This window comes from Colletotrichum paranaense, assembly GCF_030867605.1.
Source record: "Colletotrichum paranaense strain IMI 384185 chromosome Unknown Scaffold_22.1, whole genome shotgun sequence".
Taxonomy (NCBI): domain Eukaryota; kingdom Fungi; phylum Ascomycota; class Sordariomycetes; order Glomerellales; family Glomerellaceae; genus Colletotrichum; species Colletotrichum paranaense.
This window is the reverse complement of record NW_026848980.1, coordinates 28,045-42,759: the sequence shown is the minus strand read 5'-3', so window position 1 is coordinate 42,759 and position 14,715 is coordinate 28,045. Positions and strand designations below refer to the sequence as shown.

At 49.1% G+C, this 14,715-nt stretch overlaps 8 protein-coding genes across 8 annotated transcripts; 6 read left to right on the top strand and 2 right to left on the bottom strand.

Moving 5' to 3' along the window:
- Positions 1-47: 47 nt before the first annotated feature.
- On the bottom strand, positions 48-458 carry CPAR01_15915 (uncharacterized protein; the record flags this gene model as incomplete). The annotated part of the gene is made up of 1 exon (XM_060500160.1): positions 48-458. The coding sequence occupies one exon, from the start codon at positions 456-458 to the stop codon at positions 48-50; it is 411 nt and encodes a 136-aa protein (XP_060340977.1).
- Positions 459-1,248: 790 nt separating this feature from the next.
- Positions 1,249-1,754, top strand: CPAR01_15914 (uncharacterized protein; the record flags this gene model as incomplete). The annotated part of the gene is made up of 3 exons (XM_060500159.1): positions 1,249-1,404; positions 1,465-1,638; positions 1,695-1,754. The coding sequence occupies 3 exons, from the start codon at positions 1,249-1,251 to the stop codon at positions 1,752-1,754; spliced, it is 390 nt and encodes a 129-aa protein (XP_060340976.1).
- A 246-nt stretch (positions 1,755-2,000) lies between these two features.
- On the bottom strand, positions 2,001-2,726 carry CPAR01_15913 (uncharacterized protein; the record flags this gene model as incomplete). Its single annotated transcript, XM_060500158.1, has 4 exons — positions 2,001-2,148; positions 2,264-2,423; positions 2,495-2,588; positions 2,652-2,726. 4 exons carry the CDS (start codon positions 2,724-2,726, stop codon positions 2,001-2,003), a joined length of 477 nt encoding a protein of 158 aa, XP_060340975.1.
- A 1,489-nt stretch (positions 2,727-4,215) lies between these two features.
- CPAR01_15912 (L-amino-acid oxidase) lies at positions 4,216-4,656 on the top strand (the record flags this gene model as incomplete). The annotated part of the gene is made up of 1 exon (XM_060500157.1): positions 4,216-4,656. One exon carries the CDS (start codon positions 4,216-4,218, stop codon positions 4,654-4,656), a length of 441 nt encoding a protein of 146 aa, XP_060340974.1.
- Positions 4,657-5,264: 608 nt separating this feature from the next.
- On the top strand, positions 5,265-7,084 carry CPAR01_15911 (FAD dependent oxidoreductase; the record flags this gene model as incomplete). The annotated part of the gene is made up of 8 exons (XM_060500156.1): positions 5,265-5,298; positions 5,353-5,397; positions 5,457-5,560; positions 5,617-6,166; positions 6,223-6,470; positions 6,524-6,739; positions 6,791-6,883; positions 6,938-7,084. 8 exons carry the CDS (start codon positions 5,265-5,267, stop codon positions 7,082-7,084), a joined length of 1,437 nt encoding a protein of 478 aa, XP_060340973.1.
- An 817-nt stretch (positions 7,085-7,901) lies between these two features.
- CPAR01_15910 (uncharacterized protein) lies at positions 7,902-9,770 on the top strand (the record flags this gene model as incomplete). Its single annotated transcript, XM_060500155.1, has 5 exons — positions 7,902-8,456; positions 8,523-8,932; positions 8,993-9,224; positions 9,272-9,453; positions 9,509-9,770. The coding sequence occupies 5 exons, from the start codon at positions 7,902-7,904 to the stop codon at positions 9,768-9,770; spliced, it is 1,641 nt and encodes a 546-aa protein (XP_060340972.1).
- Positions 9,771-10,117: 347 nt separating this feature from the next.
- On the top strand, positions 10,118-10,297 carry CPAR01_15909 (uncharacterized protein; the record flags this gene model as incomplete). The annotated part of the gene is made up of 1 exon (XM_060500154.1): positions 10,118-10,297. One exon carries the CDS (start codon positions 10,118-10,120, stop codon positions 10,295-10,297), a length of 180 nt encoding a protein of 59 aa, XP_060340971.1.
- Positions 10,298-10,708: 411 nt separating this feature from the next.
- Positions 10,709-12,662, top strand: CPAR01_15908 (tannase and feruloyl esterase; the record flags this gene model as incomplete). Its single annotated transcript, XM_060500153.1, has 4 exons — positions 10,709-11,198; positions 11,252-11,661; positions 11,764-12,364; positions 12,436-12,662. 4 exons carry the CDS (start codon positions 10,709-10,711, stop codon positions 12,660-12,662), a joined length of 1,728 nt encoding a protein of 575 aa, XP_060340970.1.
- Between the last annotated feature and the right edge of the window lie 2,053 nt (positions 12,663-14,715).

Here is a 14,715-nt window from a genome sequence, read left to right as displayed (position 1 = left end):
CGGCATTCACTCTTTGCTCAATTTTCAGACAACGACGCCTGCAATTTTCAACCACCAACCCCACCGCTAATTACCCGACCGCCGTAGTATGGCACGAATACACCACCGCGATAGCCTCCACCAACACCGCCAACTCGACACGCGCGTTTTCCAAAGCCATCAGATTCGAATTCTTGTAATGGGATATCGGCCGGGAACAGTTCGTGCCGCTTTTCGAAAGCGTCGGCGCTGTCGTATACTTGTGCGTTCTTTAAGTCGACTTTCGAGCCGATGGCGTGTTCTTCTTGGCTGTTGAACATGTAATACGTTCCGGGAGTCGCTTGGCCGTCGCAGTTGGCTTCGGCTACAACTTTCTCTTGTACGTCGGCACAGTAAACCTTGCCAGCGTTGGCACCTTGTACAAATAGAAAAGCTGCCGCTGCAGCTCGTAGGCCGTTGAGATCTGTATGGTGTTTCATTATAGTCGGACTTGAATGTACGATGAAGACTTGGTTTAGGACTGTCGGGACTCGTCGCGGCGTGCGAATTTCTTGAATGCGTGCTGCCCTTATTATAATTCGCTGCCAAGCTGCTCACGAGTTGACACTCGTAATAATGAGACGTGTGCAGACTAATACCCGGCGCTGTTCGTATTCAGCGATGTAATCTGCGACAAATAAACTATAACACAGACTGGACTCAATCATGTGCTCAGCTAAAGATGAGTTAAAAGGAAAAGACCTCTATGATTTTAACTCAACAGGATTTAATTTCGAATCTGGCGCTGAGTCAAGCCTAAAGAGCAATCAAGTAAGGTTCTGTCAGTGCCAAATCGCATGTAGGGATAGCGGGGAACAAGTACAGTGGTCTCACTGGTTCGTTATGGGATGTCGGGTTGCCCGATCCCCTAAGATGTGCTAAGGCTATCAAAACCTACTACAAAGTACCTGGTTTCATGCACCGATGGTCTTCATTTCCCCGACTCAGTAGACCTGGGCAGCTTTAAGCAAAGTGACTTCCCTCTTCAAATATCCCCCTCTATCTCCCTGCGACGCCCACAATGGGGCGAACTACCATGAGGTTGATTATACGAGTCCATCAAACCTTGCGACCAGAGACATCGCAGTGCGTCGGTAGCCCTCCCGGACTCGCGGCGGAAAGATAAATACATTGGCATGTCCTAAATGACACCAGAGCCAAGTCCCGCTTGCTTGTCATCTCTTTGTGATCACTCCTTCTGAGACACTTGTTCTCTTACATTCGTTGAAAATGCGCTTCTTTTATTTGCTCCCACTCTTCGCTTCGGCGGCAATTGCTGCTGATCAGGGCAAAGGTTGCGGAACAGTAGATGCTATAGATTGTTCGGGGAATAATATTGTAAAGTGCTACACTTTTCCGGGGAGAAGTGGACTGACCTGGAACTATGTAAGTTTTTGTTTCTAAAACCTTCATCCACCAGAACCATTGGAGCTGACTTCAATCAAGGTCGACTCATGCGCGGACAGAGGACAAGTGTGTAGATCTGGCGCTTGCGACACAATTCCAATCAGTGCCAACCAAGGCAAGGGCTGCGACTTGAAGAACGCCTTTGGCTGTTCTGGGAACAACATTGTGCAGTGCTACACTTTCCCTGGGAGGAATGAAATGACCTGGAACTATGTGCGCAATCAGGCCCTCCATCGAATCGTTCCAGTTGAGCTGACTAGGCTTTGTAGTATCAATCATGTGCGGATAAAGGCCAAATTTGCAGCGGCAATGTTTGCCAAGCTTGCTAAATACCTTGCGATTGGGTAATTATTGCTTCAGGATATCAACATACTAGCGATCAACTTGTTGTGAAGAGAAAACATCAAACCAAGAGAGTATTGTCCATGATCCAATTCAGTCAACCAGCCTCGACCAGGCTTTTGCTTCCAATGCCTTGATGTTTCTTCGGATCATGCAGTCCTGTATCGGATGAAGACTACGTCCTCCTCCTTGGGCAATGTCCGACGAGGCTACGCGTCAGCTGATTAGGATGGTTATCCTGTGCTGATGTTTTCGCCCAAGGGAGTTGAGTTGGATGGTTTCCTACGTGGCCCTGAAATTACAAATTCCCATACTGACCTTGACCCTCTGTCATCTGATGTCGTAATCGACGCTTCAAGACTTCCACCGGGACCGTCTTGTCCAAGAGATCGACAAGGAACCTTCTAGGGTAGGTAGCGCGATCGTAACCCCAGGAAAGTTCAGTTCCTTTTCACTGGAGACTTGGAACTTTGACCGAGCTTCGTTCGATTCTTGTCTCTCCTTGTAGAATCGTAAATCATCGAACTCAGAGGGAATATCAGAGAGTTCCACATCCGCGTTGATGGCGCCACTAGCAACTTCGTTTCTTGCACTTTTGGGGATGCAAACCCCATTAGAGAGTTTGACTGAGGCAGAAGGGTTGTGGTGGAAAGTTGCTGTGATGAAAGTGTTTATTAGGCTAGGCTTGCGGTTCGAGGAGATGGCCTCGAGAAGGATGACGACTTACTCAGATCAGGAAAGCAAGACCTTTGTGCTTCCTTGACAAAGCTGCTCAGTCTCTCCAAGTTAGGAGCCGGACGTCTGTTGATTACATCTCCATGCTGTTCAATAACCTCTTGCACTTCCAGAAGCAGTTCTAGCCTGTGTTGCGGGTGACTGGCTACCTGGGTCATACAGATATTGTACGATGGTCGTTGTGGTAGTGTGGATGCTTGCAGCGCACAAAGGCATCTGATCATGATTCATCCATCTGAAGTCGTAAATTGTCGAGGTACCGGCCGTCGTCTTTGACGTAGTCCAAAACGCTCGGCGGACAGAGGTATCAGGTCATTGGCCTTTTTGTTGTTCATCTGCCTTACAACCACGTTCTCGCCATTTTCTGTACTGTTCGACGAGATCCGAAAAGCCTGAGAAGGCTGAGAGTTATTCGTACAAAACCGGGAAGGAAAGAGTGACATTGCTTTGCACCTACGGCGTAGACGATTTGACTAATGATAAACGTGCCCGCTATGTCAAGAAAGCCTTCATCTTCGGTAGCATCGCGACTGAGAAAGCTTTGGACGCTAAATGATGGCAGATCACATGTTGATAGTTACTCAAGCCAAGTCGAGGCAGCTGCTGAGCTTGCTTCTGGATCCATGTCGAAATCTCCAAGATTTGAGTTCTATGATGGATTAGCAGTCAATGATTAACATATGACCGCAATGAGTGAGTGTTCAGTGTGACTCGTGGGAGAGACTACTACGTTATCTGTCCGACAGGCATAACGATGTCGGAAGCCCAACTTATTGTTAAGATACAATTTGAAGGAAATCCTCGCGGCGTCAGTAGCCCGGCAGTGCACGTATCTCTAGAGATATCTTTTGGCGTTCAGGGAACGCGCATAATCGAATCATTCGAGCAAGACACAGAATTGCGACACTTAATTTTATAGTTGAACCGCCCCATAAGATGATGGTTGTTCCTGACGTCATTCCTGATGGTAGATGAGGAAGCATCGTCGAGCGCCCAACGCTGTCTTGGCGCGGGGTTTATGTCAGGCAATTAGGCGGTCCATGTTCGCCGACGCGTATTTACGAGGTTCTTCGGGTCAACACCGGTCACATTCATGGTGCAACCTTGACGGCCCAGGTCAGGTGGTACCTTGATAGATACAAAGTTGAGCGATGAAGACATGGAACAAGGGTAACTTGCATTAGCTTCGGGCATGTTGCAACCATACAATTCTTGCCTCGCTTCATTCAAGCGAACGCAGGATCGTAGGCTCCTATGAGCAAATTTCATTCGGCAAGAAACAAGCTGTGGCCACGTTCCCAGAAGTATGCAGTGCTGTCAAAGTCTTAACTCATAGCTCACAAATTTGTTAATGATCAAGAGCTCTTCCAGGAAAGAGAGATTTTACATCAGGGTTCCGACAGTACCACGATATATTCTGCAGGCTGCAAATCAGCCAAGTCAAGTTGAGGAGCTCACTTTATTCGGACTAAGGCCTGCGATCACCAGACTCATTTGGCAACAAAAGCTATCAAGATGATGGGTGCTTCAAGGATAATTGTAAGACTACTCAAGAAACGCAACGGCGAATGGTCTTCTCAGCAGTGAATTGTAAATAGGTGACGCCTCCGGGCATAATGTGTTCTATCTTGACCTGATTAACGTTTCCTTTCCTTCGCTGGACAAATCTTCTCGGTCTCGACCTGTATCTCTGACGCAGAAAGTTCAGTAATGATGGTTTCTGTCCGGCTTAAAAGCTATCTTTTGTTAACTCTCGGTCATCACGTCTCGAGCCGAGCCGCACCTCAGCACCAATTGCTAAGAAGAGCATCTACGGATCAGCACCTGTTTCATCAATCCGACTCAAATGGCGCCTGGTTTGGTCAAGTCGCAGCTCTTGACGGAAGCTTCGAATCATCCAAGAACACCAATATCTCCATTGCCATCGTTGGAGCCGGTGTTTCTGGTCTGGCTATAGGCCTAATGCTGGATAGTGTTGGCGTTCACAACTGGGAGCTCATCAAGGCTAGCGACTGCGTCGGAGGAAGATTCCGAACTATCTTCGTTGGCGATATATCCCGGCATACCATCGAACGGAACACAACACCATCTTTATTGGTGAACACACAGCTCCGACTCATGCTTGGATCAGCTCGTCTCTGCACTCCTCTATAAGAGGTTCAGTACAGCTACTATTGGAGTTGGCATTGGTCAATGAAGCAAAAGAATCCAATGCAAAATGGATGGGTAAATGGATCAAACGAGGCAAATGAGTTCCATTTTTTGAGGGTTGCAAATGGTGTGGCCTGCGGCCCCCAGAGAGTTACTTAGTGACCGCTCCGAGTGGAGGCCGGCAGTCCGATAAATTAGATGGTTCTTCACTGATTTCTCCTGATCAAACTCGTCTGTTAAGGGCTTGCTAGCATTGGAACCGGATTTCGTCTACTTTCATGTTTCCCAGAATTCGTAAATTAGACTCATTTATAATCTTGAACAAGTTATATTTCTCAACGAGAACAGTGTTTGCTTTTGAAGTAACATAATCTCAACTGCTTGCTCTCTTGGCCGCGACGGAGAGCTGTGGAGCTGTTCCTACGTCGTGCGGCAAATCATCCGATTCTTAATGGCGTGCCAGCTCCAACCGACTAGGTATCTCCGCACCTTGATAGGCATGGATCAGCGATTTCGGAAGCATTAAAGTATATCGCTCCCCGCCTCTCACAGCGTCGCGGCGCTCCGCATCTTCTGGGTTGACAAGAAAAGCAAGCGAGAAGCAGAGCATCATGTCTGAACCCAAATCAGTCGCCATCGTGGGCGGTACGTGCAGAACACAGAGTGAGAATTTGCAAACAATTGATTGATTTCTGTCAGCTGGCATTTTTGGCCTCTCTTTGGCCGTTGCTCTGAGCAAACGTGGTAAGCGCGCCTTGCTACCATACCCGGATGTGGCCCTCGAGCTAATCCTCATTTCTCAGCGTACCGCGTAACAGTGTTGGACAGATACTGTTATGATGAGACGCACTATGAGCCCGACTTGAATGGAAATACGCAGGCTGCCTCGGTAGATCACAACAAGATCGTAAGTTTGGGGAGATTGAGTGTACATTCCAAGCTATGCTCATGTAATGTCTCCAGTTTCGAGCTTCTTACGGGAGCAAGCTTCATTACCAGCGTCTAGCATTTGAAAGTCGTGCTGCATGGGAGAAGATCAACGAGAAGAGGCACCAAGAAGATCATGAATCAGAGCTCTTTAGCGGGAGTGGCATGCTCCGAGTTCAGCCCACCGCCGAACTCGATCCACTTGAGCGTGAGACACTGAGCAACTTTGAACGAGACGGCCTCAGAGATACTCAATTCGTCAAGAGCGACCCAACTGATCGAGCTCGAGCAGCTGAGCGTGGATGGGAAGGAAAGCTTCTGGATTTCGAAATTCCACAAGCCTTGCCTACTCAGACTTATGAAGCTGTTCTGGACTCAACTGCAGGATTCACAAAATGCAGCGAAGCCTGTGCCTATTTCTACAAGTTGGCTCTCAAACAGGGCGTTGAGTTTCACTTTGGCCCCGGGAAAGGTACCTTTGACAGTATTATCGAAGAAGTTGACTCACCATCACACCTGAAGAAGGCAGTCGGGGTCAAGACCAAAGACGGAGTCCTTCATAAAGCGGACGTGGTTGCCATTTGCGGTATGCATACTCTCCTTTACCACTATCTGCGAGGTTGCGCGACTAATAGCCAACAGCTGGATCCTTCTCAACGCAGCTATTGCCTGATTTGTCCTACCACCTTGAGTCGTCTGCAGGAAGCGTAGTCACCTTCAAGGTGGACAAGAACAGCGCAGAATTGTGGGACAAGTACTCCCCTGAACGCTTCCCGGTCATCACTTGGAAAAGTGCACCACGCAACCCGAGCGGTAAAGACACCGGCAGTGTTTACGTCTTTCCTCGGACTGCCGATGGTCTCATCAAAATCGGGTTCCGAGGCATCAAGGTACTTATGCGTCGCCGTGTTCGCTCGTATCAGGCTAACAAGACAACCCCCAGTTTACCAACTTCCAACATGCGCCTTCAGAGGCGGGCTTCACTCAGGACGGCCAGTGGAGCGTGCCTCTCCCGCCCGCTGATTGCAGCATAGTCCCAGACCCTGCGAGGGAGGCCATTCGAAAGTTCGTCTCCATCTTCCTCCCGGAGTTCGCCGACAAGGACTTCAATTCGACTAAGCTATGCTGGTACACCGACTCATTGGACAACTCTTTCGTTGTGAGTCAGCTCTTACCTGTTTTAAACCTTTTCACTTACTGATCATTTCAGATCGACCATGTGCCTACTTATTCCGAAGGATCTGTCTTCGTCGCGACTGGAGGCAGTGGACACGGTGCCAAGTTCCTTCCCGTGCTTGGCGAGGTGGGTAGCAAAAGCTTCGACTCTTCTTGGCGTATCGTCTGACAATGTTTACAGCACGCAGCCGACATTTTGATACATGGTGATCAGAGCACTTCCTTCATGAGGCAGCACTGGCGTTGGAGGGACAACATTCGCAGGGGCAACGGCCTAGAGGAGGGCCCTGAGGGTCCGAGAAATATTGGAGGATCAAAGGAGGCTTAGCCATTAGGATCGCATGCGACTGTGCCTATTCTCGGAAGTCCAACTACTAATTTGATTACTGTCAATCCTTGAATACAAAAATCAAGGATTCTGTTGGTCTTGAGGATGCACGCCATACTTCTAAGGGTTTGGGAATTTATTTCACAAAGCGAATGATCGATGAGCCGTATTACTCGATCCTTTCTCAGGTATCAGTGACCGACATTACATTCCTATGAGACGTGTCAGTTCCCACTAACTAGGGCCACAATGCTTCGGGCCGGTTGCCAAGAAGGCTTGTTCTCCGAGAGCCAAGAGTCTGACATGGGTATTACGACCTGAAAGTATGATATGTTACGTCTTCACAGGGGTGAATTTGTCGGTTGCATAGAGATCTGCGCAAGACGCAGGGGCTGTGAGCAACCTTGATGTCCTCGCTTTCGCCCCTTGCCTTTCTCACGCATTACCAAAGCAGCTCATTGGTGTCGTCTTCATCTGCTGCTTGTTTTTGCCATTTGCCTGTTTAGGATCAAAAGCCTCATCTGGATTTCACCGGGGTTAGTCCAGCCGGTCAGGGACGATTCCCATCCTGGTCCCAGGCCACCTCTATGGTTGATGCTCTGGAAATACAGACTCGGAAAATCAGAAGAGTCAACGCCAAGACAATCGGTTGATAATCGATGAACCGATGAGGACCTGGAGCTTCTAGGATGATATTTAAGCCGTCCAAGACTCAGTCCTCTTCCGAAAGCTTCTGAATCTGAATTGTTTGACTCTTAACAGCACATTCTGTTGCGAGCATATCTAACTCGAGCGGTTGCGAAATCGAAGCCTTAAAATGTCGAGCGAAATAGATTTCGAGAAAAAGGTCGTTGAGAGCGAACCTATCTCTCATTCCACACCTGATCACACACCCATCGTAAATGGAAAAGCGACGTCTCCAGGAACGCCTGCGGGACAACGACAGCAACATGCCGTCACCAAAGGCGAAGTCGACGATACAACAGTCTTCTACAATCTCAACAAAGACAAGGTTGGAATTCTGTCACCTGGGGCTGAGAAGCGACTTGTTCGAAAGAACTTTTGGTTTCTTCTAGGACAGACATGGTGGATCGCCTTCCTCATCCATTTGGATAAGTCGACTCTGTCGCAAGCCAGTACGATGGGCATTTTCAAGGATGTCGAGATGACCAAAAAGCAGTACAACGATCTTTTTGTGGTGTTCTATACTGGCTACCTCATCGCCCTCTGGCCTGGTGCTTGGTTATCCCAGCGGACGGGTCAAAAGCAATTCATCGTCGGCTCCTTACTACTTTGGGCCTTCTTGCTCGGCATGCACCCGCTTGCAAAGACGGGCAAGGAGCTTATGGCCCTCAGATTCATCCTAGGCATGGTATGTGGGCTTCTATAAATTTTCCACGATGTGAACTTTATCTTCTGACCTTTACAAAATGTTCAGACCGAGTCCCAGATCGTTCCAAGTACCACAATCCTTCACCAGGCATTCTTCCCTCCCAAGAAGAGTCCATGGGTCCAACTTCTATGGTGGGCTTCTGGAAGCTTGGCTAACGTCTTGCTTACCATGGTTGCCTACAAGCTTATTCTCCTTGATGATAGTCACGCTCTTGTTGGTGGGTTGTCATCATGGAAATGGCTGCATATCATATGTGTCATTCTTACGTTCATCGTCTGCGTGCCTCTCGTGTTCTTCTTGCCCAACTCTCCGGTGGAAGCAAAGTGGCTTTCAACAGAAGAGAAGATACACACCATCTCAGCCATTCGCGAAGCCCAATCTGGCATCAAAAACTCTTCTTGGAAGTGGTCGCATGTTCGTGAGGCTTTCTCCGATCCCAAGAGTTGGCTGTTCATGTTGGTCTCCTCGCGAAAACGGTACCTCTAAAATCTCTGAACAGTCTAACGTTGCGATAGTTTTCACATGTTCTTCAACGAACTTCCGAACAACACATCGCAGCAACTGCCGCTGATCATTGTCGGGTTTGGATTTACAGCCGCTGAAAGCGCTTTATTCAACATTGCCAAGCCTCTCATCGGCTCACTCCTTATCCTTGTTTCAGCTGCTATGCTCTATGGAACTCGACTAGGCACCGGCTACACGTGTGCGATCTCTTACATACCATGCTTTGTTGGGGGTATTATCGAGGTGAGCTTCCTATGCCGCGAGGCCATTCTAGTACTGAACCTTTCCAGCTGGCATCGCCCTGGTCCAACAAAATCGCTCTCGTCGTTGGCACACAGATTTCTACCTTCAAGCCCTCTTATCTTCTCGGTCTGTCTTGGGCTGGGACAGCAACAACCGGCTACACTGGGAAGCTAACAGTGATGTCCACATGTGTTGTTGCCGCAGCAGTCGCAAACATGATCTCCCCTGAGTAAGCCCTCTCCGCGGCCGCCATGCTTGGTTCATTGACTGATGCGCTTTCTCAGATTCTGGCAGCCCAAGTACAAGCCGCGCTACCGACTTCCCTGGGCCTTCATGACTGCCTTCTGGTTCATTTCTCCAGCAATGTGCCTGATCATCCGATGGTATCTGATCCGCGAGAATCGTCGGCGTCAGCTGATCTTGGAGAACGACGAAAGCCGTGAGGAGCATGAAGTTCTGGACACGGGCGAGGAAGTCATCCAGGTCCACAACGAAGATCTTGATCTGACTGATCGTCAGAATCTCAAGTTTATCTACCCCTTGTAGACCTGCGATGGGGATTTGACGCAAAAAAGAAGGGGAACTCTGGGAAACTCTGGGGCTACGACAAATGGTGCCCTCGAAATTGAAGGTCTTTAAGGCGCACACGTACCACGTCAACCAGAAGTTCCACATCGAGGACAATGGAGTTTCTCTTTGTTCCCATTCCCTTCCTTTACGTTGACATTCCCATCGTCTGCCCACCTCGACCAATTCAGGAAAGGTGAAAGACAGCACTTGACTTTGTTGTCTTGGGAGAGTCGGGTGGCGGTGGTATCACACGGGAAGTTGACTACTGAGGCACTCGACCCAGTAGCAGGATTTAGCTAAATGATTCAGGGTGATACATACTCATGACGACTTCCGTGGAGAGCGGTGTCTTCTGGTTGCATACGTATTCTCCACGGGAAAATCCCTTTATCAACTGTAGTTCCTGTATCCTGAACTCACCAGTCACAAGTCGGCTCAATGCGTTTCAAAGTCAACAAGTATGCTGCAGCGATCGAGGCTACGTGTCTTTCTATGCCATCTGACGCAACGACGTCCCCAATACGCGAGGTCTGGGGGCAAAATGCCTCCACAACCCCTGATATTGCTGGAAAGTGCGGGATAAAACTGTTTTCGCCCCTTGTACATGTCATGTGCGATTGACGAGATCGCGGGTCGTATTTGATTGCCCTCGAGTCTCGACTCTCAGGGTGGACTCTGAGCTCGGAGTTCGGCGCCGCCGGCCGAGTGCTGCAGAAATTCCCCTCATTGTAACCCTCACAGTTCTTCCCCGTGGGGTATGCCTCAGCCATTCTGACTGGTCAGTCAACATCTTTCGGTACAGATTTCCATCACAGCCCCTCTCGTCCTCGTCCATAGTCCCTCACCAACTTCGGCGCCGAGGCCGAAAGAGGTCCCAGATACTCGGTCGAATTGATACTTTCTTCGATGAAGAGATGGATCCATGTCCCGATCAGCGGATGAAGATGCCGGCAAATGAGTCTGGCAGCTCCACATGCAATGACGATGGCAAAGTACCGCCGCCGCCCTGGTGCGTTGTCATATCTTTAAAAGATGCGCATAGTCTTTCAAGGTGTTCCAGACCGACTGTCCGTAGAGAACAACGGGACAGTAAATTCATGATTGGCATCATGCTATCCGCAATGACTTTGGCGTTATGGCTTCTGCCTACTACGAGCGTGGCAAAGGCGAATTTTAGCACACAATGCGACTCATTACCGAGCTTGATCGCAGCTCTCGCTAGCAACATCGGAGTAATTACGACAAGCTCCATACCGACTCACTCGCTCAACGTATCTGGAACTTTCAACCAAGTCGCATTCTGTCGTGTCAACGGCAGCGTTCCATACCCGGAAAACAATAATGTCTTTTACGAAGTCTGGCTTCCAGAAAGCATCACGTATAATGACAGGTTCCTAGCTGTCGGTAGGCTGCAAGATCATCCAGTAGATCCAGGATCTTAGTTAACAAGTGGACAGGCAATGGCGGCTTGGCTGGTCGAATCGACTATGCCTCAATGCTAGAAAACGTCAACAAGGGCTTCGCAACTTCGGGAGGGGACAGCGGTCATCTTGCTTCAGATAATAACGACGGCGATGCATACCCAGGTGGCATCTACTTGCCGTTCCTTCACGACCAGAATCAAGTCCTTGCATGGATCCGCAATTCTATCGCGCTCTTCACGCCTGTAGCGAAAGAAATCGCAACGTTTTACTATGAAAAGTCTCCGCAACATACCTATTACAAGGGATGTTCGACCGGTGGAGCCCAAGGCTTTGCACTTGCTCAGTATCACCCTCAGCTATTCGACGGCATTGTTGCCGGCTGTCCGGGCAATTGGTACTCGCATCTGGCGCTGTCCTTTCTGTGGAACCAGCAGGTGACTCTGGTAAGTTCATGCTGTTCTAAGTCTATGCCTGCTCTTGAAGGGCATGATGTTAAATCTCTCGGCCCAGGATGAAATTCAGTAGTTACTGCTAACACCTCTCAGGGTGCTTTGTTCTTGCCACAAGAATCACTCGACTTGATCGCAAATGCCGTGTTAGACAAGTGCGACACGCTAGACGGTGTTGAGGACCGAGTCCTCGAGAATCCACTTGCATGCACATTTGACTTGGACAAGCTCGCTTGCACGACGCCCGCTACTAACTCGTCACATTGTTTGACATCTGAACAACTCACAGCTGCCAAGAATATATATGCGGGACCCCGCCATTCCCTGAGCAATACCAGCATCTACCCTGGGTTTGGTCTGGGCAGTGAGTCGGAATGGATGATGCAGGAGGGTCGTTTGTCCCTTTCGTTCTCTCTTCCTCTCCTGCAAAACATGGTATTCGACGACTTGAATTACAATGGCAGCACATTCGACTGGGCTAGCGATGTGGATGCGCTGGATCTCAAGGTTGGAAGCTTGATTGACTCCGTCAGTCCCAACCTGACTTCCTTCAAGGACAGGGGAGGAAAGCTTCTTGTAACGCAAGGATGGGCCGACCCTTTCAATGCGGCAACCTGGCCCATTGATCATTTGAATGAGATCAGTCAGGTGACAGGTGGCGATCGAGATGAGTGGCTATCTTTATTTATGGTTCCAGGTAAGTTGAGATTGGTAGCCGCCATTATGTGGCTTTTCTTGAGCGCGCGATTAATGAGGTTCTTTATGTAGGTGGTGGCCATTGCGGAGGTGCCTCGAGTTATACTCACGTTCCCGGGAAACAGAACTCCCTCGAAGCCTTAGTCGAGTGGGTGGAGCAGATGAAGGATCCTGAAGCTCTTTTGGGAACATCGCCCGCAGATGGAAGCGATAGAACCAAAAGGCTATGCCGATGGCCTCGTACGGCCAAGCTTGTAGGGTCAGATGTTGACAGTTGGGAGTCATTTGTTTGCGAATAAAACCCTGGTGCGTCAAGTGGTTTCTAGATTGAGCTGCATGCTCTGAATACCTTATAGAGTCCTTATGAGGATGCTAGCGGCTTGGATGCAACGATTGGAAATCGCCAAAGTTGGCAGCGCCATCTCAAGTGATCTGGGGTTCTTCTCTGTTTCCAGATGCTTTGGGAGTATGCTCTACTGCGTTCTCAATGCCAACCATCAAGCTGATCACAATTAGCCAAAGAATCTAGCGGCTTAAGCAGGAACAAAACTTTACATCGCATGCCGAAACTAGAAAAACATGTGGTCTCAACTAAAATGCTACATTGACTAATTCTGACATAATAAGCCCTGGAAAACAATATATGGTGGCCTGGCACTGCTACCCTGTCGCACTCGGCATGGCCTTGAAGGGATAAAAACATTGGTCACGTATTAGAACAGCCACGTCGTCAAATCACAACTGCTACTAAATCTGCTAGAGGCACTAGGTGGTTCGATTTCAAGCCCCAGGTTTCACCTATAGAGCGGATCATGCCGACTCCTTACTTTGTGGATAGGTGCCGAGGATTGACGAGCCTTTACGAATAGTCCGAACCGTTCGCGACTTTTAACGGCTTTCCCTAAGTCCCCGCTAACATCAGATATTTAGGGTCTTCCGAGCACTTTAGCCGTTTTTAACAGCCCTGGAGCGGCGTCCATCCTGCGTCTCTCCCGCAGAGCCCTCCATCCTCTGTGAACTTCTCAGCCGTGCCACCCGTTTCCGTATTCGAGGCTCTGGCATAGAAGCGGACCTATCACTGGGCTTAGTTCCAAATGAAAGGTCCTCGCTTGGTCAGACGCGCCTTGTAAGATCCTATCGACTCCCGTTAACAAACCATCATCTGTGTTTCCCACTCCCCGAAACTCAGGCTGTTCCGAGGCGCGAGAGGTTCGCATGCGCGATGACTCTTTTCCGCATCAATTAAGGGTTACACTCATTTAATTATTTGAGCTTCAAACGTTTCATAAGGGTCAAAGAATTTGATCAAGAAATTTGATCGCTCTGGTTTGAGATACGAGCCCGATTTTCAACTCAAAGGTCAACGCCGTGGCCCATCATAAATGTACTCCGTTTACCATTCGCGCCCAGCAACTCCAATCGCATGACCGGATATTATGATTCAATTTGCAGATTCGATGATACATGAGCTAGCGCTCGGTTCCGGGCAGGAGACTTCCCTCGTTTATCTGGAGTCTCTAGAACTTTTAGCTTGCGTACAATACATATCATCTGGCATCAACTCCAATAGATGCTTGTTGCCGTCAAGTTGCTCTAGATGACGGAGGAAAATACAACAAGGCGCTGAAACTAGCCGCCATTCGCTTGCCATTTGTGTATCGAGGTACGGTATATGACCCTCTTCCAATCGCAAGGATCAGAAGCATAGGACGGGAATGGCCACCTAGGTATTTTAGGGGGCGTCACCAAGAATTCTGTCCAGGCCTAATTTCTGGATGGGAAGTGGACTCCATAACGTCCCTTCCAGCTCGTCAGTGACCGTAGCACTGTCTCTGAACCTTTGGGGATTGAATCACTGGGGGCTTGGCCATTGTGTTATCGCCAGGGTCACATCAAAGCTGCGATGAAACTTCTTTTCCAAGTTTACAGTCCTGCGCGTTCTGGACGCAGCGATAATGGCTTCCATATCATCCTACAAAGTGAATCCTATGGGCGCTTGCTGATTTCCGCCGTTCTCGTGTGTCCGCTGACGAAGTGACTGGATCACAAGTCCCATCGCCAGTGCTATAGATGCAATCTCAACCAACCCATGTTGAAGGCCACATCGGCGCTCAGGGGTTTCCCTCGCTTTCTCCACAAAATCGATCCCGAGCAGGTCGTTTATGCTTACCGTAGCGTGTTTGGAGGATTTTGCTAGAGCTTTTGTCTAAAGCAGGGATTTCATCCGAGCTCTAGCGTTTGCCGCTTTCTGTTGGCAATCTAAACCGAACTCTTGGCTCGAAATGGGCGCCTACATCCTGCTGCTAAGCTCCACAAGCATGTCTAGGCTCAACTTCGTAAACCAAATTTTGA